General features: G+C 41.0%; 1 protein-coding gene across 5 annotated transcripts; it reads left to right on the top strand.

Moving 5' to 3' along the window:
- Positions 1-469: 469 nt before the first annotated feature.
- On the top strand, positions 470-21,028 carry per2 (period circadian clock 2). 5 transcript variants are annotated; one of them, XM_078263821.1, is made up of 23 exons: positions 470-641; positions 5,430-5,976; positions 8,393-8,485; positions 8,612-8,766; positions 9,322-9,443; positions 9,594-9,795; positions 10,434-10,485; positions 10,923-11,065; positions 11,256-11,334; positions 11,460-11,566; positions 11,667-11,820; positions 11,951-12,065; positions 12,283-12,432; positions 12,753-12,843; positions 13,002-13,182; positions 13,570-13,694; positions 13,870-14,076; positions 14,852-15,118; positions 16,222-17,126; positions 17,804-18,011; positions 18,357-18,483; positions 19,260-19,410; positions 19,858-21,028. In XM_078263821.1, exons 2-23 carry the CDS (start codon positions 5,549-5,551, stop codon positions 20,023-20,025), a joined length of 4,230 nt encoding a protein of 1,409 aa, XP_078119947.1. In that variant the 5' UTR covers positions 470-641; positions 5,430-5,548; the 3' UTR covers positions 20,026-21,028. The 5 variants fall into 5 exon arrangements, with proteins under 5 accessions (XP_078119947.1, XP_078119949.1, XP_078119945.1 ...); XM_078263823.1 differs by having other exon boundaries at positions 13,005-13,182; XM_078263819.1 differs by having other exon boundaries at positions 471-641; positions 16,222-17,135.
- Positions 21,029-22,339: the final 1,311 nt, after the last annotated feature.

Genomic DNA, 22,339 nt, shown 5'->3' on the forward strand with positions numbered 1-22,339 from the left:
TAAGGATGACTATAAATTAGATAACAGCCACTGTCAAAGATATCTGGTGTTATATCACCGTTTTTAGACCTGCACGTTTTTTGAATGCTATACACGAACGATATGCACACCAAAAGTCCACACGCGAACACACACACACACACACTTGTATAACCGTTTAGATAACAGTCGGCCGCAGTGAGCCAACCATCGGCACCGATTCATTCACCGGCAGCTGCATAGTAGTGATTTGCTTTTGCCTCTGACACGAGGGTGGTAGCCGTGGGTTTCCACGTGAAAGCGGTGACATCTTATGTAAAAATAATGACAGCACTAGAGACCAGTAGCAGTGCGGAGCAGCAGTCACGTATCCGCCCTCGTGGGGGAGGGCAGCGCCTATTGGTTCACAGCGCTGTGAGGTACAGATAAACTGTTCTCTGGACCAATGGGCGAAGAGATGCAGGAGGAGCGGCTCGAAATCAGGTCACTCTGGAGATCCAGGGCAGAGTTACGTATTTGGGAAACTGAACGGGCAAGAGCAGTGTCGCTCACTCTATGGCCGCACAGTACACTTCCTCTAGTCGGGACCATAAAGAGCTCTAATAACAAGGCTTTTATTTCACGAAGACAGCGGGATCGGTAGAGGATTTGCCTTTTGTGAGGTTGGTGGAATTTTACTTATGTAACATGTTATAACATGCAATTTAGGTGCAATGTAGGTGTTGCTGTGCGATACAGATGTTTTAAAATGCGACAAATGAAGATAACATCACCGTTAACGCGCTGTGCTCTAAACGATGTAAAATACTCTAGCCTATGAACGTGAAAGTTGCGTAACTGTGTCAGTGCGTGAAAGTTGCATAACTGTGTCAGTGTGACTGAATCCCGGTCAGTAGACTACTGCAGGCCAATAGCCCTGCCTCTGCCCACATGACAGCGGTGCGGAAGTAACCCTTGTATGGCTATACCACCCGAGGACGAAAAGTTATGGAAGAGTCAATGGGGAGAGGACATTTGGTTGACGCACGGATCCAACCACTCAGCAGGGGTTGCTACCATCACTCATAAATTTAAAGGAAAGGTTCTTAATACCGTAAGGGATACCGATGGTTATTATAACATGTTTGGAAGATGCTTTTTTATTTTATTTTAGGCAATATCTATGGGTACTGCTCACACTCACAAAATTCGAAATTATTGGAAGAGTTGGACTCTGTATTAAATGAGTTGATGTCTAAATATCCTGTAGCTAAAGTCATTTTGGGTGGTGACTTTAATATGGTTATGGATAACCAATTAGACAGGTGCCCGTCAAAACTAACTCTAAATTCAAAAAAACTAATTGACTTTACGAAAAGGCTGGATCTAATTGATATATGGAGGGAAACAAATACATTGTTGAAAACATACACTTGGAGCAATAGTCACCATACGCTACAATCCAGGATAGATTTTTGGTTGATTTCGGCTGATTTAGAGCCCTCCATTGAGTCATGCACTGTTTCTCCTGCTGTTCTGACAGACCATAATGCCATTTCTTTAGCTATTCAGGTTAGCAATGAACAAAGAGGGAGATTCTCTAGCGGTTACTGGAAATTAAATAATTCTCTACTATTTCATGAAGAGCTAAAAATTAAAATATAACTACTTATCTCAGAACAGTGGGAGGCTGCTAGAAAAGGGAATCATTTTGGGACATCGTGGGAACTTCTCAAATATAAAATTAGAGGCGTCTGCTCGGGTTATGGCAAGATATTGGCACAAAAAAAGAAAAATGTAACATACTCGCTAATCAACAATATTAACAAACTTACTGAAAAAGAGCATTTGAGCCAAGAAGATAATAATACCTTATTAGACTTACAAAACCAACTAGACATTTTATATGAGAACAAAGCAAAAGGAGCTTTTATAAGGTCACGTAGGAATTGGATGGAACAGGGTGAGGAAAAACGGTAGATATTTCTTTAACATGGAAAAAAGAAGAAATGAAATCAATTCTATAAGAAAACTTGACATTGGGGAAAAGATTAGCGAGGACAGTAAAGAGATATCAAACTTTATAAGGGCTTTTTATGAAAAACTTTACTCGAGAGATATTAAACTCAAAGATCCAAAGGAAATCTTTAGCTTGATTAACTCACCTAAATGTGTGGATGCAGAATATAATACAATCTGCTGTCAGGACATAAGTCTTGAGGAGATTATATGGGGAATAACTCAATTAAAGAACAATAAATCACCAGGCTGTGATGGTCTGACCTCTGAGATGTATAAATGTTTCTCTGAGTCACTAGGTACATTTCTTTTAGCTGTCTTCAAAGAATCTCTTGACAGAGGGGAGCTTCCTCCTTCTCTGAGGCAAGGTGTCATAACACTTATCCCAAAACCCCACAAAGACCCTCTATTAATTGAAAATTGGCGTCCCATTACATTGCTAAATAATGACTATAAGATTCTAGCATCTATCTTAGCAAAACGTCTCAAATCTAAATTACACACTTTAATTGATGAATGCCAATCTGGTTTCATGAAAAACCGTCACATAGCCAATAACATTCGCCTAGTTTTAGATCTGATTGAATACAAAGACTTTCTAGATGATGAACACCTTATTTTATTCTTAGACTTTCAAAAAGCCTTTGACACCGTAAGCCACACATTTATTTTTGACACCTTTTTAAACTTTTTAAATTTTGGTAAGAATTTGATTAATGCTGTTAAAACTCTGTACATGGGAGGAAACAGTTGTGTTAAATTGGCTAATGGAACCTCACCCAGATTTTACATAAACAAAGGTATCTGCCAAGGCTGCCCCACCTCGCCTCTTCTATTTTTGATTGTAGCTCAAATTCTCTGTGATTTAATTCACAAGAGTACATTCAAAGGAATTACATTAAATGAAAGAGAAATAAAAATTTCACAGCTGGCTGATGACACAACCCTGTTTCTAAAAAAAAAAAAGAATCCCAAATAGGAGTTGCACTAAATGTTGTAAACCAATTTTCTGAAAGCTCAGGCTTGAATCTAAATCTTTCAAAATGTGAGCTGTTTTCTCTTAAAAATAAACATTTGGGTCAAGTACGTGGCATAAATATAAATAATTTAGTAACTTATCTTGGAATAAAAATCAGTCATAATCACAAATTGATGACAGAGAGTAACATATCTTTACTACACGACTCTATTAATAAAAAGTTTGATCCTTGGCTTGCAGAAGACTTATCTATGTATGGCAGGGTTCTTCTTTCTAAAGCAGAAAGTCTCTCACGAGCAGCATATTTATTTACTTCAATTGAAATATCTATGCTACAATGTGCCACTCTAGACAAACTATTCTATAACTTTATATGGAGGAAGAAGCCCCATAAAATTAGGAAAAACATCTTGACTAATAAAATTGAGGAGGGGGGTTTATCGGTAATTGACTTCTCACTCTTCAATGAGATATTAAAAATCAACTGGATTAAAAGATTTTTGAAAAATCCAAACAGTTTGTGGAACATTGTGCCAAACTTTATCTTTGAAAAACTTGAACAGCAGCAAGTGGGAAAATAACGATGAGACAGAGGAAGGAATCTCTCTTTCCACCAGTTTAAAAAACTGCGTTCACCACTGCATCGGTGGCTAAACCTAAGAATCATCAAAACATAATCAAATTTTAATTTCCAACCCTGATTACAAGCTTAACTGTAATGGTTTAAGCCATCAGTCTGAATGGAGTGTTGCATACTTTTTACATGAAAAAGTAAATTTCTTTTAAATTACCTCCCTTAAAGTCCCGTAAGATTCAAAAAGGCCAAGTGGGCAACATGTACCCAACAGGTCAGCCTTTGATAGCCCAGAATGATTTTTTGATTGCATTAAAATGACTGAAAGGGCCCAAGAGGAGTACCATATAACCTGTAATTGTGTTATGTTTGTCATCTTGCCATGCTAGCCACCTGTTGCACGTTGTACCCACCTCAATGTAGGATACAACCGCTTCCTAGACCTATGGCATCAAGTTCCCTGTGAGATCATTCTAATTTTCAAAATTGGTGGACACGTCATAGGAAATCTACATTACTCTCCTCCAATTCCTTCCCTGCAGCAGCTCAACAGGATGAAATAGATTCAGTTAATGACTAGAAAAAAAGAGATCACAGATATTGAAGTAGTCTGAGGTAACCCTTACTGCAGAGGTGGATTTGACATTTATAGGCTATCATCAGCAATAGTAAACAACTTAGCACACAGTAAATATATTAAATACTGTTAGTGACCTTTATTTTATGCTGTTTATTGATTGTTCTTATTAATGATCTTTTAATCAAGTAAGAATTTGAGCGACTGCTATTTTGATTAAAGTTCTCTGTTTCTGTAACGGGGAAATGAAGTGGGTCTGTACAATAAAGTATCTCATAAATATGTCAGTGGTGCTAAGCTAAATATGTAATTGTCCATTCAGAGTGCTTGCATCCCGTACCTGTAGGTCTGCAGCAGCACAAATCTCTATTCTCTTTTTGTCTTTTTACATCTCTCTACCTTGTTTTGTATTTTCTTTACTGACTCACTTATTTACTCTTTCTCTTTTAACTCAGTTCAACTTCAATTCAGTGCATTTTTATTGGCATTAAACAATGTTGCCAAAACAAAAACATGCATTTACTTTAAAAAAAAAACTTAAGTGCAACAAAAAGTATAAACATGTATCGCTAGTCACTGTCTGTCAGTATCTCATCAAAGTGGAAATGCTCACCTAATACTTTCATTCTTGGGCTTTCTGAATATCAGGCACATTGGCAGTCAGCTCTTTAACTTTGGTATTTATATAGCATCATTATCTGAGATGACACTGGTTTTGTACAGGGCAGTGTTAAAAGCCACAGAAAACTGGGCCACACTGTTGGTCAGCAACCTTTGGTGGCATTCAGATCAACGCTGTCTAGTGTTTTAAGTGTCCCAGGGTGGATGATGCTTTGAAAGGATTGGAGGGCTCAGATGGGACAGACCGACTGTTCTTAAAGGCCACACAGTCTGTACAAGGGAGCTTTTTATTTTTGACTGTACATCGAGAAGCTCCTGCAGGGCTCTTCAGAGGTGAGGGTTTTAACCCTGCTTTGTGCTTTGTTATTATATCAGATGAAAGACAAACGCACACCTTTTTGAAGGAGTATTGATGAACGTTTATTTGAGTTCCTGTTGTCTAGATGGCCACTGATTTCAGTTCATATCAGTATGGCATTGAAATGGTCTTGCAGAGACTTGAAACTTACTTGACATAGGTGATTTGTTTTAGTTTTTGTCCACTTGAACACTGATTAACTAGGGTAATGATCCGTTGCAGTCATAGGATTCCACCATATGTCTACTCAATCATTGGTTTTCCAAATATGAAATACTAAATATGCATAATTTGCAATAGACAAGCGTTACTTCATTTCTAACGTGTAATCTTCTCTCAACAGATCAATCCGTGTCCTCTTTCATTCTCTCCGGCGACACCCTTGTGAAAATGGGGTGATTGTGTTCTTTTATCATCCAATTACAACTAACCCAGAACAAGCCCAGGACAGCACTCCTCCTGATGTCGGAAGATTCAGCCTCCAAGCCCTATCACTTCTCGGTTCTGGAGGACCAGAAAGGAGTCTCATGCAGCTCCATGCCAAGGGGGGCCTCAGGGTGCAGCGCCATGGCACAGCTGCACCGGATGGGTGGCTATAGCCAAAGTGGGCCTGATTTAGGCCTCCCCTCAGAGGGCAGCGACAGCAGTGGTCAGGACCCTCCCGCCTCGCCGCCCAAGCATCGCAAGACCTCCCGCTCCGTACCGCTCCCCAAGGAGGACGTGGAGATGAAGAGCAGTGGGTCCAGTGCGAGTGGAACCGAGTCACAGGGCAATGAAAGCCACGGCAACAATAGTCATGACAACGGGAGCCACGACCATTCGTCGATGAGCAGCTCCAATGGCACCAGTAAAGACTCAGCACTGCTGGAATCTTCTGAAAGCAACAAGAGGTCAGTGGTAGTTGTGGGAATGATGAAGCCATCAGTAGACCTGTTTATTTTTCTGACATGCTTACTGTGATAGTGAAGAAAAGAGGGAGAGAGAAACTAGAGCTACTGTTCTTGTTAGCAGGATAGCACCTCTGTGTTTACTGTGAAGGAATCCTCTGTATCCACTGATGTTTGGTCTAGTCAGCACTCTCTGACCTTCTTTGGTGACAGTAAATCAAAGTAGGGATTCTTTTTTTAAATAAAACACTCTTGAGCTGAACTTTTTAAAAACTCTGAAGAGTGAGGAGTCGGCAGCAGGAGATGTGAAATGGGGTGAAGGTTACTCTTTCAAATGAAAAGGCTTACACAGGAAAGCTGTTTTGTAAGCTGAGTACTGCCCTCGTTGTCAAAACAGCTGCATGTAAAATGATGCTTGCTGTTTCAGCCACCCTATCGTAAAGCACATTTGCATGCACATGCCGTATAAAACATTAAATATGCAGGGAAATATGCATTGATTGCGATGCAGTACCTATACTGTTACATTTTTAAGCCATAGCATCTACCAATAGGTCAGTGTAAAAGATAGAAGCAACCAATAATACAAATCACAGCTGTTATGGCTCACAAAAAGGGTCATAGCTGACAAATTATGCTGGACTTCACTTCTCTTCCTTTTGCCCTTATAGTTAACTTTGACATATTCATATAGACTCATGTCTTTTAGGCATACAAAATAATGTCCGCTTTGCCTTCTGCCACCACAGTCTTGACCTAATGAATGCAGCTATAAGCACCGGATGTGTTTGTCGGCGTTGACTAATGTCTAACTGTTATTTTAACCATGTTGCTCAGCTCTACCACACACTTTTTTACTTTACTCAGCCTGTTGAGCCCATAGATATTGAACATGTTATATCTATGATTAAGCCTACCTGTTTGAAGACTTGTAGGTGACAGAATTAAACATGTTTAGCCAGCTTCTTTGCTCTGAGTCTGTACAGCAAATGAGCCCTACTACACAGGCATTTGGTTGAATCATAATGATATAACATTTCCAAAATTCTGCCTGGAAGTGACCACAGTGTGATTTAAAAAGTAGTTTCAGACACTATGCAGTCTGCCCTCGAGACAACCAGAGCGGGTCTGTTGCTGCAAGTAAGGAAGACCAGATTGACGTCATCTGGGAGGCTGGCTTTCTCTCAAAACCAGACGGGCTGTGTCATGCTTTCCAACTCCTCGTTATTGCCATGGCAATGCAATGTTTATCTCTGTTTGTCACTGGGCGGAGGAAGCAGAGTTGCAAGCTTGAATGTTCTTTCCTATGGTTCATTCCTTCTCACTTTCAGCTCTGTCTGTCTTACCTTACTTTACCTTTTAAATCCATTACTTTTTCTTTTTTTTTTACCACTCCCCTTTGCTTGCCAACATGCGAATTAGCCCACTGAACACTTAGCACTGAAGGCTATATTTGAAAGAATTAGATAGCTGTTGGTGCATAGAGAGGCTATTTGTATAGGTGTTCTCTATTCTAAGGCAGGTAAGCAGATTATAGTAACCTGAGTTGTAGCTCTTAGAGCTGTTATTAGTTTTAAATTAAGCTTGTCAGCTAATACAGTGGACTACATACACACAGTTCAGTTGACTGCCTACCTTCAGTTTGAATCAAACTGCGGTGTATTACTACCACATGATACACAGAATTGAAATGGTTAAACAATGGGTGGCTTTCTGTGCATTAACAATTTTAGTTACTGATATTCTAGAGCCTTTGGATTGCTTTTCTTTTTTGGGAAACAAATACCAACAAATTCAGCTGCTGCCTATTACAGTGTGCAAGCTGAACAGATGCTGAAGTTAGTACTATGCTGAAATAATTAAAGACTGATAACATTATTTACATTCAGAAAAGTAAGATGATTAAGGTAAAGTCTTTTTCTAGGCCCCTAATTCTTGCAGTATTGGTGCTTGTGCTGTGTAGCTACAGCAGGAAAGGTCCACATGGAAGTGAGACGGACCTCAGACCTCAGACTTTCTTTTGTAGCCTGGCTGCTAAATGAGAATGAAGCTGCGTCCACACTGTTCTCAATTCACTTTCACAAAGGCAGAATTTGGCTTATCTATTTTGGGCTTACTTAGCCATATTGTGAGATTGAGTATGTTTTTTTTTTATTTTTTATTATAAGGTAACTTGAGCACCTTAACGACGGGTGTCTCAACTGGTTGAGAAGGGGCTTTTGTATCCAATCCGTCTTCTGTTTGATTACCAATATGGATTTTTGTTCAACTTTAATTTAGTGAAGGAGGAATTAAAATCAGTCTGACTGAATTAGAATCAGTTGCGAGTCTCTTTCTCTCTGTTTGTGTCTCTCTTTGAGGTGATTGGTGTAATCTTTATTTGTTCCAAAATGTTAAGTTGTTCTTCTCTTCCCAACAGCTCGAACTCTCACAGTCCGTCTCCTCCCAGCAGCTCAAACGCCTTCAGTCTGCTAAGCTCAGAGCAGGATAACCCTTCAACCAGCGGCTGCAGGTCAGAGCACCAACCACCGCTGTAACACTGAAAACACTTCACAGAACAATGTTTTTAATTTTTAATGAAATGGTTTTCTTTTTGCAATATCTGACTTGCCGCTGTGTGTGTTTGTGCAACTTGCAGTAGTCAGGAGTCCGCCAAAGCCAAGACCCAGAAGGAGATGATTAAAACTCTGAAAGAGCTGAAGCTTTACCTGCCCACTGAGAAGAGACACAATAGCAAGTCATCCACATTGAACACCCTCAAGTACGCACTGCGCTGCGTCAAACAAGTGGAAGGTAAAGTGCATTAATATCTCTGTCTTCTCTCTGCTCCTGTCTTGTGTGTTGCTGCCAATCTCTACATAGCTTATATTAAGGGCCTGTTCCTATTTTTTTGTTTAAGCTGTCTATAGTTTAATAATTCACTCCACACCAATAAGTACATTTACGAATGTAGCTGTTTGTACACAAGAATGTCTTTTCTTTGGAAATCAGGAAGCATAGTAGCTAAATGAGATCCAAAAAAAGAAATAAAGGCAAAACTTTGTGGAGGAGAGAACATTGTGTAGGCAGGTCTATGGGTAATGGTCTGTAGAAGCTTAATATCTACCCTGCCTAAATGTTTACAGATATAAACAATAAGTGGGCAGAGGTTCAACAGTGCAGTCAGTTTGGTTGTTACGGAATATGACGCATTTTAGCATAGCGCTGAGGCTTTTCTCATCATTAAAAAATGTCTGTGACTTCAGTATGAATCGATCATCTTTTTGTTACCCATCTATTCTGTATTGTATAATATGTTGTGACCAGACTTTAATAAAATCACTATGTGTGTGTGTGTGTGTGTTGCAGCCAATGAGGAGTATTACCAGCTGTTGATGACCAATCACAGTCAACCTTCAGTCCTGGATGTATCCTCGTATACGATAGAGGAGATAGACAGCATTACTTCTGAATACACCCTCAGAAACAACGTGAGTCACGGAATTATCTTTAAACTAATACAAATATTAAAATCTCTTTTAGTTGAAAATACTGGTGTGAAGGTTTTACTGATTGTGTTTGAGCAGTTGGGTACAGGTTTCATCATTTATCCCACCATTTGGATTTTGTCTCCTCAACAGGTCTTTTTTGCAGTAGCAGTGTCTCTCGTTACAGGAAGGATAGTCTACATTTCTGATCTAGCTGCCTCCATCCTCAACTGCAAAAGAGAAGTTTTCAAGAAAAGCAAGTTTGTGGAGTTTGTGATGCCCCAGGATGTTAGTGTCTTCTACAGCTTCACAGCGCCCTACCGCCTGCCCTCCTGGAGCATGTGCACTGGAGCAGGTACATATATAACAGCTGCAAGGCTCTCTTCAGATGCAGTATCAATAATACTCGAGATAGATCATAGTAGTGGTTAAGGAAGATGACTGTGAAAGGGATGATCATTCACACTGTCAATTTTTAAAGTACTTTGCGTACATAAAATATGAATTGGAGATATAAATGACTGAATGAGATCCCTAGATAGCCAGTCTGCTTGATGACAAGTCAATGAAGCACAGGCTGCCATCATCATGGTGCATTAAGTTCAATTTGACCTGACTTTATTAATTCAAAAAAACTGAAGTTGGATAGAACAGACTGAGCTGCCTCAGGTGCTAAAGTAAAATGAGTCACTGAATGGGGAGAACTCATTATCTCCTCTCCAGTTTAACTGAGAGTGCCCAGATTGGCTTGTTGGTCCGTAACCTTAAATCCGACCCAGAGCTGCACTTTATCTGTTGTGATTTGTCCCCTATATGCATTGATATATTTTGTCTTGCACACTAAATTAAGCCTAGACTCTGTTTAAATACATTGCATTTAAGTGCAGAGCTGAAGGTTGCTAGGTCACCTGCTGGAGCCTAGACCCCGATTAGCATTCGGTTGGATCTTGTTGCTTTTAAATTATTTAAAACATTTATTTTTCCTGTTATCAGAAGCATCTCCGCCTGACTGCATGCAGGAGAAGTCCTTCTTCTGTCGTATCAGGTGGGTGTGTGTTGGTTTGATCACGGCGGTGGGCCATCTGCTGCTCATACCTGTTTGCAGTTTTTATTCATACTGTCATTCCTCTCTAGATGTTTATTAATTAGTTTGTGACATCATATTGTGAATTACAGCATTACATGCTTTTTCCAGGCCACACACACACACACCTACCTTACTTGTTTGGACCTTCCATTGACTTTATCTTGCCAGACCTTTAATCTTATTCTGATGGAAATTAAACGTCATCACACTTGAGATCACACACCACTCTCATTAATTTTACACAGATATGAATGGAAACATAGCTAAGAACTGCCCCCTTGTTTTCAATAACTTAAAAATCCACAAGCCCAGGCAGGAATTCTTTGTGAAAACTTGTACTTCAATGGAACAAAAATCCTAATTGTTATGTATCTTTTCTTCTAACACATTTCTAGTGGTGGTAATAAGTGTGAGGGCAATCTGCAGTACTATCCATTCCGCATGACACCCTACCGGATGAAGGTCCAAGACACAGTACATGCTGAAGACCAGTTCTGCTGCCTCCTGCTGGCTGAGATAGTTCACTCTGGTTATGATGGTGAGAACAATATGTGTTTATTTATTGGAGGTCCTCATTAATCTTGACACTGTGAAATTGCTGTTCATCTTTGCACCATACTGCTCAATCACTATACTGTACTGTATATTGGACTAATAAACCCTAACCCTAACCTAAAATTGCCAGATTCGGTCAAGTACTTAAGAAATCTTTTCTTTTACTTTTGAAGCACCCAGAATTCCAACAGACAAACGCATCTTCACCACCACACACACACCGAGTTGTGTGTTTCAGGATGTGGATGAGAGGTAAGTCATTGTGGGATGATTTACTTTTGAACTAAAAAAAATTTTCACCTATCACAGGATAATAGAATTGGTGCTTTTGCTTGCCAACTAACCGAGCGAGTTGTCATGTGTTTTGTGTAAATCAGGGCGGTTCCTCTCCTCGGGTACCTCCCCCAAGACCTGATTGGCACACCATTCCTCCTCCATCTGCATCCCAATGACCGACCGGTTATGTTGGCCATTCACAGAAAGAGTGAGTCCTTAGAATTAAGTAGATTTCAGAATTGCCCATGTCTGCACAGGAAATCTGTCCCTATCATGATCTGACTATGTTATTTGGGCTTTCTCCGCAGTTCTTCAATTCGCAGGACAACCATTTGACCACTCGTCCATCCGGTTCTGTGCGCAAAATGGGGAATACATCGTTCTTGACACCAGCTGGTCCAGTTTCGTCAACCCCTGGAGCCACAAGGTCTCCTTCGTTATCGGAAGACACAAAGTGCGCGTGTGAGTATTACTATCTTGCTGATATACTGTCTGTTATAGTGGCTGTCAATAAGCCACTCTTTGAATAGATATGAATTTCACAGTTTATTATACTGTAGATAGACATTTATCAACCATGTGTTTTTACCAGGGGCCCCGTGAATGAAGATGTTTTTGCAGCCCCAGTCTCCACTGTCCAGGAGATGAAGACCATGGACTCTGACATCCAGGACATTACTGAGCAGATCCATCGGCTCCTGCTACAGGTGAGAGATGAGAAAGGAGAACAAATGATACATAGTATTGATTATAGACGAAGGGGTAGTTTATTTAAGCCATCAAAGTAGCTAGCATCGATGTAATAAATGTAAAGAAATGCACATGCTAATATATAGCTAAGGGATAAGAGCAACATCTTACTTAAAAAAATAAAAATATAAAAATAAAAAACAGGTTGGAAATTGTAAAACAACTTTTTTTCAGCCGGTCCGTAACAGTGGGTCCAGTGGCTACAGTGGTGTGAACAGAAATGACCACCCTGTGGGCATGAGCTCCTCTAGCGAGAGCCTCAACAACGGCAGTGGGAGCAAGATCCAACAAGAGGAGGAGGAAGTGAACGGCAAAGCCAGACCGGTGAGTGAAGTTTAGTACAGTGTGTTTTAGCCCATGTGGTCCTGCTACAGGATGATATGGCAATAGCAGATACTGGGTTGTTGAACTTATGCACAATAACTGTCCATGACTTGATTGTTCTTCAACTGAATGGGAGGATAAAACCACTTTAGCCCGAAGTTTAATATTTATTAATATTTATGGGAATGAATGTAACCAAGTTGGCCAATTAATTCCATATTCCTTTATTTTTGGATTGAAAAGTTTTAGCAAAATGTCCTACCAACATATTTGAAATCAGATGACTCTTGACTCTTGAGTCTTGTGTCTCTATTTCACAGCGAACGTTTCAGGAAATCTGTAAAGGAATACATCTTCAGAAGAGCCAGGAGCAGCAGACAACCAGACCAGACATCAAGAAAAGCAATGGCAGTAAGTCCATTCATAACTACCTGCACATTTATGTTTAAATAGTTGAGAAAGTGTCTGAGCCAGAGACAGTAACAAAGTTGTTGGAGAAAATGTCATTTATATTTGTTGTGAAATTGACCCCATCCTGGAGTTATCCCTAACTTCTGGCTTTTTTCCAGTAGAGTCTGTACAAAAGAGCTCAGCGGTGGTGCGGCCCAAAAACTCAGCAGCTCCCCTCAACTGGAAGGAGACAGAGGCCATTATGGAGGAGAGTAGGTCCTCTTCCCAGGAAGAGACAGCCTTCAATGATCCGACTGTCTACTCCTACCAGCAGATCAGCTGTCTGGACAGTGTTGTCAGGTACAGAGATAGACATGATTTTGAAGAATGGTTGAAGTTGAAATGTCTTTAATGTCCCCAAGTGGCAATTTGGTTCACAACATGTAGCCAACACATACACATTCGCACAAAACACATAAAAACATGAGATAATAAATAGATAAGAGCATAAATACACATGTACACTATAAGCAAATAAATGAAAAAAATATGTGGTAGTTGTGATCTTGTGTAGGGTGCAATTTGAACCAAGCCTTGTACAATTAAATTGTATAGGTTATCCAACTTGTAACACATACTTAGTATGGTAAATACAAGCCATATAAAATAATTGAAATGCTACAAAAATCAACTAGCTACTCTTGCAGATAGCTAGTTGATAATGATGTGTTGTTATGATTCCTGTAGGTACTTGGAGGGCTGTAATGTTCCCATCACAATGAAGAGGAAGTGCCAATCTTCCTCTAACACCACGTCCTCTAACTCAGATGAGGACCAACAGAAAGAACCTAACAGCATGCAGGTGTCTGAAGGTATGTGTCCCCAATTCAGATCCTACCAATATTTATTATAGCACTTATACACTTACTTAGACACTTATTGTCACCTAATCAGACAAAGCTACGGCCTCTCCTTTTAAACTCTTCTCTCAAACTCTACAATGCCAGTTCCTTTTCAGTATATCTCGTTCTCTGTTCTCTTTGGCAGAACCAGCCTTGTTGAAGGATCACTCTGTGCTCTCCGCATTGGATGATCAAGACAAAAAGTCCAGTGACGCAGCAACAGCGGTAGTGGGCACTTCATTGCCCCTACCTGTACCTAACAAAACCGAAAGCGTGGTGTCCATAACCAGCCAGTGTAGCTACAGTAGCACCATAGTGCAGGTTGGGGACAAGAAACTTCGACCAGACTCAGGTACAGTTCCGTGAAAAAGTATTTGCTTCCTACCTGATTCAGAATCAGGTAGGAAGCAAATGTAGGTATGATAAATATGTAACACTAGGGGAATCTAGTGTTACATATTTATCATACAAAGATATCCGATCTTCAGATAAAATCTACTATTAGAAAGTTAAAGAACTGTAACATAGCTTATTATGTAATTACTTAAGGAAAAGAAGTTAACCAAAAAAACACCCATTTAAAAAGGTATTGGCCATTTGAAACATAATTAGCAGCAATAACTGCATTAAGTGTACATATTTGAAATGTAAATGTTTAACGTCAGTCTTGTGGGGAATTTAAGCCCACTCTTCTTTGCTCCGCTCAGACACAGTTATAGATTAGAAGCATCATCTTATTTTTTGGAAGATTCAAAACTACTAAGTGTGACAAATATGCAGACACAGAAGATATCAGGAAAATAGCACTGTAAATCCAACTTTACATCTGTACAGTATGTGTACACGCTTCTTTCTCTGTGTCCTATGTGTGTATATGTAGTTGCATGTTATCATGATGGAAGTATGTAAGTGAATATCTGTGGGGTTCACACTTTTTTCCATTTTGTTTTAAAGCCGTTTTTTCATTGGTGTCCAATGTTCCAATTCAAGCCACTACAATGCTTGATCAACACTGCTTTTGTCATTGTCACTGCCAATGCTAAACTGTTGTATTACATAAAACTCCACCTTTCATTGCTTTAGAGTATGTTAAAGTCCTTTCTCTGCTGTCACCCTCTGACTTACAGATATCATAGGGGATGTCCAAGGAACAGGAGAGACTGTAGAATCCAGCCAGAACTCCGGGGCTACTCTTTCTGTTGTTTTACCTCCCAGTCAGGAGAGGGAGCCCTATAAGAAAAAACTTGGGTTGACCAAACAGGTTTTGGCAGCCCATACCCAGAAGGAGGAGCAGACCTTTCTGTATCGCTTCAGGGAGCATCAAGGACTCACAGCACTCAAAGAAAACTGCTCTCAGTACCTGGAGCGTCAGAGAGAACAGATCGCCAGCGATGGTACCTCTGACCACCATACTGACACATAATTTCAAAAGCCTTTAAAGGATAATGGCAGTTTATTACAACTTGGGTGTTATTTTTGTCTGTCCCTCTAATATTTTACTCCCCAAGTTAATTGCTGGATCTCTCTGACGGCTTATGTTTTTGCCCCAGTGGACTTTGTTGTAGGGATGTCACTGTGTTCTCAGACCTCTGCAAATCCTTAGTTGAGTACAGTGTTATTATAAACGCTAGCAATGATGGCCAAAAATAAGACCCAGGTTTTAATTAGTTGGAATTTTCCTCTTACTCTGTAATTTAGAGATGCACTGATTACAACTTTCTAGACCGATTCCGATTTTAGCCGATTCGGATTTCATTTTTCTAACCACTTTACAGCACACACAAATATTTATTTTCTATCTTTTCTTTAATAGAACATTTAGCACAGAACATAGAACATGTTTTGAACAGATAATGGATCACTATAAAATAGAACTATATAAAGTACTCCTGGTGTGGGAAATTCACACACATCTAAAGTGCAATGTTAGAACCATTTCCTTCTTTTCACATCCAATATCCAACTAAAAAAATGTGATTTTGGTTTTTGGTGTCGTCCCGCCACGCCCTACTTTTTCCTTGCAGGTGTTGCATATTGCAAACGTGTTATCTTCTGCACACACACTGAAGAATTTCCAAACAGCTGACATGTTGCAGGTTAATCCACGAGGTTCCCTACATGTGCGAGAATAGCGCGGACACGTGCAACACACGGCGGAAAAGTTGAGAGAAAGGAAAAAGAGACCGTTCTGTCGCGTCCGTGTGTGCGTGCGTCCTTGAGAACTGTAACTTGTATAACTTATGTTGTCCGTTAATTGTAGCATTGACCGGCATGAAATCGGCATATGTCAGACTGACCTGCCGGTCGCCGGTCATGGCCGAGCACGTGAAAACCGGCCAATTCCGGTCACCGGCCGGTCTGTCGGTGCATCTCTACTGTAATTGTTACCTCATACTTGCCTTTTACTGGCAAATTGTAAAGTTTTCAATAATAATTACTTTCGTGAAATTCACAAATTACTCAACAAACTCTTTTTTTAATCCTCTCTAATCTCTAGCTGTACCTGCTGCTCGATCCTACAATGAGGATGGACCGAGTGTACTGCCCACTGCGCGGCGAGATGCACGAAATAAAAAGACCAAGTCAAAGCGAGCGAAGCAAATGGAGTCCTCAGATAGCACAGTGTCCCATCACAGACAACATCTGCGGCCTCCTCTTCTAAACCTCGGCCTTAACCCGACCTCTTGGTCTCGCTCTGACACCTCACAGTCAACTTTTCCCATGGCCTATCCCTCCGTGGTGCCAGGCTACCCGCTCCAGGTTTACCCCGGAGCCAGTTCCCTACCTCCTCACACAGACGCCACTCTACAAGGCTTTGGGCACAATCAGGGCACCCAGTCCCCTCCCTGTCCCCCATCCATCCATCCTGCTCCCTACACCACCCCCATGGTCACCCCCATTGTGGCTCTAATGCTGCCCATGCCCTACCCTTCAATGGCCCCCGGACTGCCACCTCCACAGCCAGTGTACCACACAGTCACTGGTGGCTTCCCCACCCAATTGCAGCCTTTTGGCCAGGCTGCCTCTCCAGGCCAAGGGTCCTTCACAGATCCACCTTCCTTCAGTGTTCAGAACCAGTTCAGCACCCAGAACCACTTTGCTCTTCAAGCAGGCTGCCTGACCCCGGCGTTCTACTTCCCTCCATCCTTGGAAAACTCAAAGGCCCCCGTGGTGGAGGGCCAGTCTCGCTCCTCTACGCCACAGTCTGGAGGAGATGGAGGCCAGGCGTCCCCACCCCTATTTCAGTCTCGGTGCAGCTCACCCCTCAACCTCCTGGAGTTGGAGCTGTCTGTGGACCGGCAGGACAGCACAGTGCTCTCCTCTGGAGGACAAGGGAATAATGCGGCCGAAAGGGAGAAAAGAGCAAGTGGCAACCAGGCCAAGGAGAGGGAGCTGAAGCAGGTAAACAAGGTAATAAACCTCTTTTTGTTTGCTTTCCTGCTTTTCTTTTTCTCTCCTTTTAGTCCCATTCCCTATGACTGATATTCTTTACCTGTAACATTCTTAAACTGTCAGGATAAAATGTCAATGCCCTGCTGAACTTTATCATTGTGGGTTGTTTGAACTCCAGTTGGTAGGCTGTGGCATGTTCCTCGGAGACATTCATTCATATGTGTCTCTGCCTTTCACGATTTAATGCCATCATCACAGTGATTCCTCCACATTATTCACAGTCAGTCTAGACGTGAAATGTGGCCCAGGGTGTTAACCCATTATATTATTATCCTTTACACCCTTTAGCCATCTCTCAGTCTCCTTGGTCCACCTGGACCCTTGAATTGCGAGGGCTCGCCCCGTGTCTATGAGCATTCTTGGGATAAAGTGTACTCTAGGCTAAGGGCTTGCAGCAAACCTCCACACTTCTCCAATCCCATTCTTACCCGATTCCATATGTCAATCATAGCTTACAGTTTCATGACTTATGAAAAGCATTTTTTAATTTTATTAATAACACAGCCAATGATACTGCACCTGCCTGTATCGTAAAGATGCAGGATAAGGAGGAAATACTACAGTGTGCTGACCAAAGCTATGAAGTCAAGCTCTTCTTAAATAGTATCTCTTTAATGTTTTTGTAGGAAAATTTACATGGCGACGGGAACAACAGTGACACCAACTCTTTGTCCAGCGGCATGTTGGACATAATTCCTGACGAGGACTCATGCTCAGGCACTGGCTCAGCCACCTCGGGGTCCATGGGCTCAGGGTCCAACGGCTGTAGAACTTCAGCCAGCGGGACATCTAAGAGCAGGACGTCAGCCAGTGGGACCTCTGGCAGTGGAAAAGGTCTGCACCTAAGTTTCAATCTTATGGCTATGATGAGATAAGTTCAGCTTCACACATTCTCAAGGATAAATGAGCAGGAAACACTGAATACAAGTAGCAATATGTTTGTTAATATACATCCCATATCAAAAGATTTACAGATGGAAGCACGTACAAAAATTGGTTACCAGATCAAACACAGGGATTCTATGAATTCAGAAGTATGTACATAAGCTGTAGTGCAGTGTAAAAAAAATGAGAAGCTTACCAGCAACCACTGGCATATGCCCTTTAATGATAGTCTTTTTGTAGTAAAAAAATCTTTGTTTCAAAAGTATTAATACTGTGCTCTTTGGGTGTTCTCAGGAAGCAACAACAGTAGTCAATACTTTGGCAGCGTGGACTCGTCCCAGAACAGCCAGAAAGTCAAAGATCACCTGAACGGCAGCGAGGGACCAGCCGTGGAGATGGACCAGAGCGAACACTTCATCAAGTATGTACTGCAGGACCCGCTGGGACTGCTCACTATATGTTGAATTAGAGATAACTTAAGCATAACTTACAGGCCAGTTGATGCTGTCTTTGAAGGCGAGAGTTTATCAGCATCAGCAGTTTATAAGTCACTAGATACGTGTATCTCCTCCTACCATAGCTCTTCTCAGTGCTGTTGTCTGTTTTCTGGCTGCTCACACATCTCAAAGTGAGTGTTTTGCTGTCTTCAGGCAGCACCACTAAATATACCAATAAGCCCTTTTTACTCAAGCTGTCATAGGACCATCACATACTCCTGCACACCATTTCTGTGCTGTGTAAGTGGCCAAAACTGTTGTTAAGCATGTGTTGTTTAACTGTTGGTATTCCCTTGCAGTTGCATTGCCTCGTTTGTGAGGGACAGCACATGAAATAGGAAAAAGGGTTAGGAAATAGAAATAGAATCAGGAACTCTTAGCAGGATTGTTGCTGGGACCACTAGATGGCACACTTACATTAACACAGAGTCATTAGGTAGGAGGTACCTGACGTTGAATTAGACTGTGGACTTGGTTGTATATGGTAAACAAAGGTTTCAGTTGCAAACACTTCAATAGCTCGAGATAATTACAAAAAGCAAAGCTATGTTGTTTTCACCGTTAATGATTCTCCAACATTAGGAATATATCATCCAACCCACTTATTTAGCAAACCCCGGCCTCATAAAGGTTTGTCAGATACCGACTGTTGGGTAGAGGATTGAATGTGGCTGTGTTTGTGTTTTTGCTGTATCTGCAGTGACATCCAGAGAGTTCTCAGACAGGACCGAGAGAAGCTGAGGCTGCTGCAGAAGAACCAGCCACACTTTTCAGAGGAGCATCAGAAGGAGCTGGTGGAGGTCTACCCCTGGTTCAAGAAGGGATGTCTGCCCAAGGCAATAGACATCAAGGTAGAATGAATCTTTATTTATTCCATGCCATTCAATTAATTTCAATTTAGTTAGGCTTCAAAGTAAAATATGTGCAAAATCAGGGTTTTAGTCCAGATGGTTTTACACTCATGTTTTATCTTGTTTATCAATTTTAAATGGTTGACATTTTTCTTTATAACAGTTCGTTAGATACATTAGATTATATCAAACTGGTGAAAGTAATTTGAAGATGTTGTTTTTTAATAAACACTATTTTTCTAAGTACATGTACGCTGGTCAGAGTTAATCTGTTATAGCATTTGGATAATATTTGTTTTTGTTTGGTTTTTTGGCTTGAGATGTTTCTTGGAAAAAAAGAAGAAGAAAAAAGCCAAAGTTGTACACCCCCGTCTTTCTCATTGTTTCTCAAATGCACAACTTTTTCTACGTCTCCTCTCACCTTCTCATTTTGTCTTTGTTGTCCAGGCGTGCTCCTGCTGTGCAGGTGTGTCAGAGGGAGCAGCAACAGAGGAAGCGGTGGCGACGGCAGCAACAGTAGAGGATCAGCCAGACCTAGACATTGGTGATACAGAGACGGGGGAGGTCAGCTGCCAGCAGAGAATCCTCAAACACTCTACAGACACAACCAGCTAGACAATAAACTTCTCAAGATTTTCAGTGAGATTAATCATCTCTTCAGCCTTTTTGTTTTTGTACGAGTGAAGAGGGACCTAGATTAGTTAAAGCATCATACAGGCCCTTTGCTCTTCACACAACATTCTTTATTACTGTCTCTGTCTTGCTCTTAAGATTTCTGGCTGGAACAGTCAGGACTTTTGCAGAATGTGAATATACAAGTGCTGGACTGCTATGTATGTTCATGAATTTGTTTCTGTGTAGCACTTAACACAGCGCAACATATGCACTGATCAGGAGATGCCAAGCCCAATAAGGGAAACACTATACTGTATGTGCTCATACACCAACCAACTGGAGGCCGCTTCATGCACGTCAGGAAATGGTGCTATGGTGTTGTAAGTGCTGCAGTAAATGAATGAATTCAGCATTTTGTGACGCAATTTCCTCAGTTACAACAACACCATGCTATGTCAGCATGTGGTGAGAACAGGTGGAGTTAAGTTCCAGCCACTCCTGTCATGAATAGCCTAAAGCACCAAATGAACGGATGATTGCACTTCGTGGGCTGACTGGAAGAAGAGGGAAAACACGAGTTAGGAAATTAAAGTCCAAAAAACAAACTTGCTCCTGTATACAGCAGTGACCAGGCATGGACTCATCAGCAATTGGTGAAGCTTCCGACTGGAAAACCTACTCACATTATTCACTAAAGTAGAAGTAATGGAAATGCAATGCAAGAAATATAGTAGCATAAAATGGAAAAGTACATTTGTTACTGATCCCCAGGCACGGTGGAGGTGCTGAACACATTTGAGACTGCACTAAGAAAAGGACAATCAGGTGAAAGATGTCCTGTAAAGTTACATCTACTCACCAATCCATCATGTGATAGTTTCTGAGAAAGTATCCTCAAAATTTGCATTTTTCGAGTCCCAAGTGTCACTTTATGCATATTTTCATTCAGCATTTGTTTCACTATCAACTGTGAAACTTATTAAATGCTTGTGTGAATGTTTAACAGTATTTGACTCTGAGCATTTTTTATTTTTTTTACATACACCGTTGTCTGTATGAGACTTTTGTGTTTTTAAGTTATTTATGGAAACGAGTGCTTAAAAAAACAAGCAGGACCAAGATGATTACTATATACTATAACAAATACTAGAGTAGTATGTTGTTTACACTTGAAATGGTCAGATGTAGCCCCTCATAAATATGGAAAAGAGCCTCTCTGAGCGTCCTGTGGAAGTGTCTGAAGCCCATTACCGTTTTGTGTGGTCACCTCAGAAGTCTAAGTTTAGGGTTATTGCGCGGGTGTAAAGTAGCTCAGACAGATGTCAAGTGACTGTAGAGAGCTTTCCGCCACTTTGAAGCTTGAAGCCTGTCATTTGAGACGACGCTGTGCTCTTCTCGACAACTTAAACATTTCCTGAATTTTTCTTTGTTATTTGAACGGACTTTATTCTTTTTTTTTTTTTTATCGCAAATATTTTGTTACATTTTCTCTAAATAAAATGTTGCCGAATTTACAGTGACGTTGAGTTTGTTGTGAAATGTTTGCATAACACTGTTTCTTCCTTGCAGGCTCTTATTGACTACTTCAGTGCTTGTTTGCGCAGCGACGAGCGCGCACATTAGTTTAAATTGGGCAAATACTAGACTCATTTAGGATTGCAGCTGTTAATGGGCAGATGACCAATTAATGAGTATAGCCTATAAACGACTTCGAAAACAATTGTCCGTTTGCAGCAAATCGGACGTATTTAAATGATATTAACAGCTACTACAAATACATTTAAATGATAAATATGGGCATAATGTTAAAAAAAAAAAAAAAAATTAGAAATGTGTTCTTTTCCACCCTGAAGTCGTGATAGTCACCTTCCCAATGCAAATGGCAGTCTGACCCGACCACTGAAACAATAGCTGAGATGTAATCTGGTGTCTTTCTCTGCAGACAGTCAGATCCTCCAGTCCACGGCTTAGCAGGCCGGATCAAAGCAACCCCTTTCCCTTATCTACCCCTCCCCCTCCACTGTTCACACCTGAATAAAATTAACAAACCGCCCTCCTGCAGCGGTCATTTGCACCTCTGGAGATTCGCAGATCCGGACTTAAGCGGACAGTATCAAGTTCGTCATCCAGCCATGTCGTGTGAAATCTGCAGTGATGCAAGAATAAGTTGTTTTAAAAGTAGGCCTACTTCTACAATGTAGGTCTAATAGCATATGCATTACTATTATTGTTGTTGATGCATTACCGTGTAGGCAGGATGTTGTGCTACAAAAGTCTCAATCTTCAAAGTAACTAATAGCTATCATACCTGTAG

This window comes from Sander vitreus, chromosome 12 (genome assembly GCF_031162955.1).
Source record: "Sander vitreus isolate 19-12246 chromosome 12, sanVit1, whole genome shotgun sequence".
Lineage (NCBI taxonomy): Eukaryota > Metazoa > Chordata > Actinopteri > Perciformes > Percidae > Sander > Sander vitreus.

What these genes read in the sequence shown, in the direction of transcription:
- per2 (XM_078263819.1), top strand. Translation starts at nt 5,549, where the DNA reads ATGTCGGAAGATTCAGCCTCCAAGCCCTATCACTTCTCGGTTCTGGAG. An exon ending in AATACACCCTCAGAAACAAC is followed by an intron (nt 9,444 to 9,593) that starts GTGAGTCACGGA and finishes TCTCCTCAACAG; the next exon opens with GTCTTTTTTGCAGTAGCAGT. An exon ending in TTTCAGGATGTGGATGAGAG is followed by an intron (nt 11,335 to 11,459) that starts GTAAGTCATTGT and finishes TGTGTAAATCAG; the next exon opens with GGCGGTTCCTCTCCTCGGGT.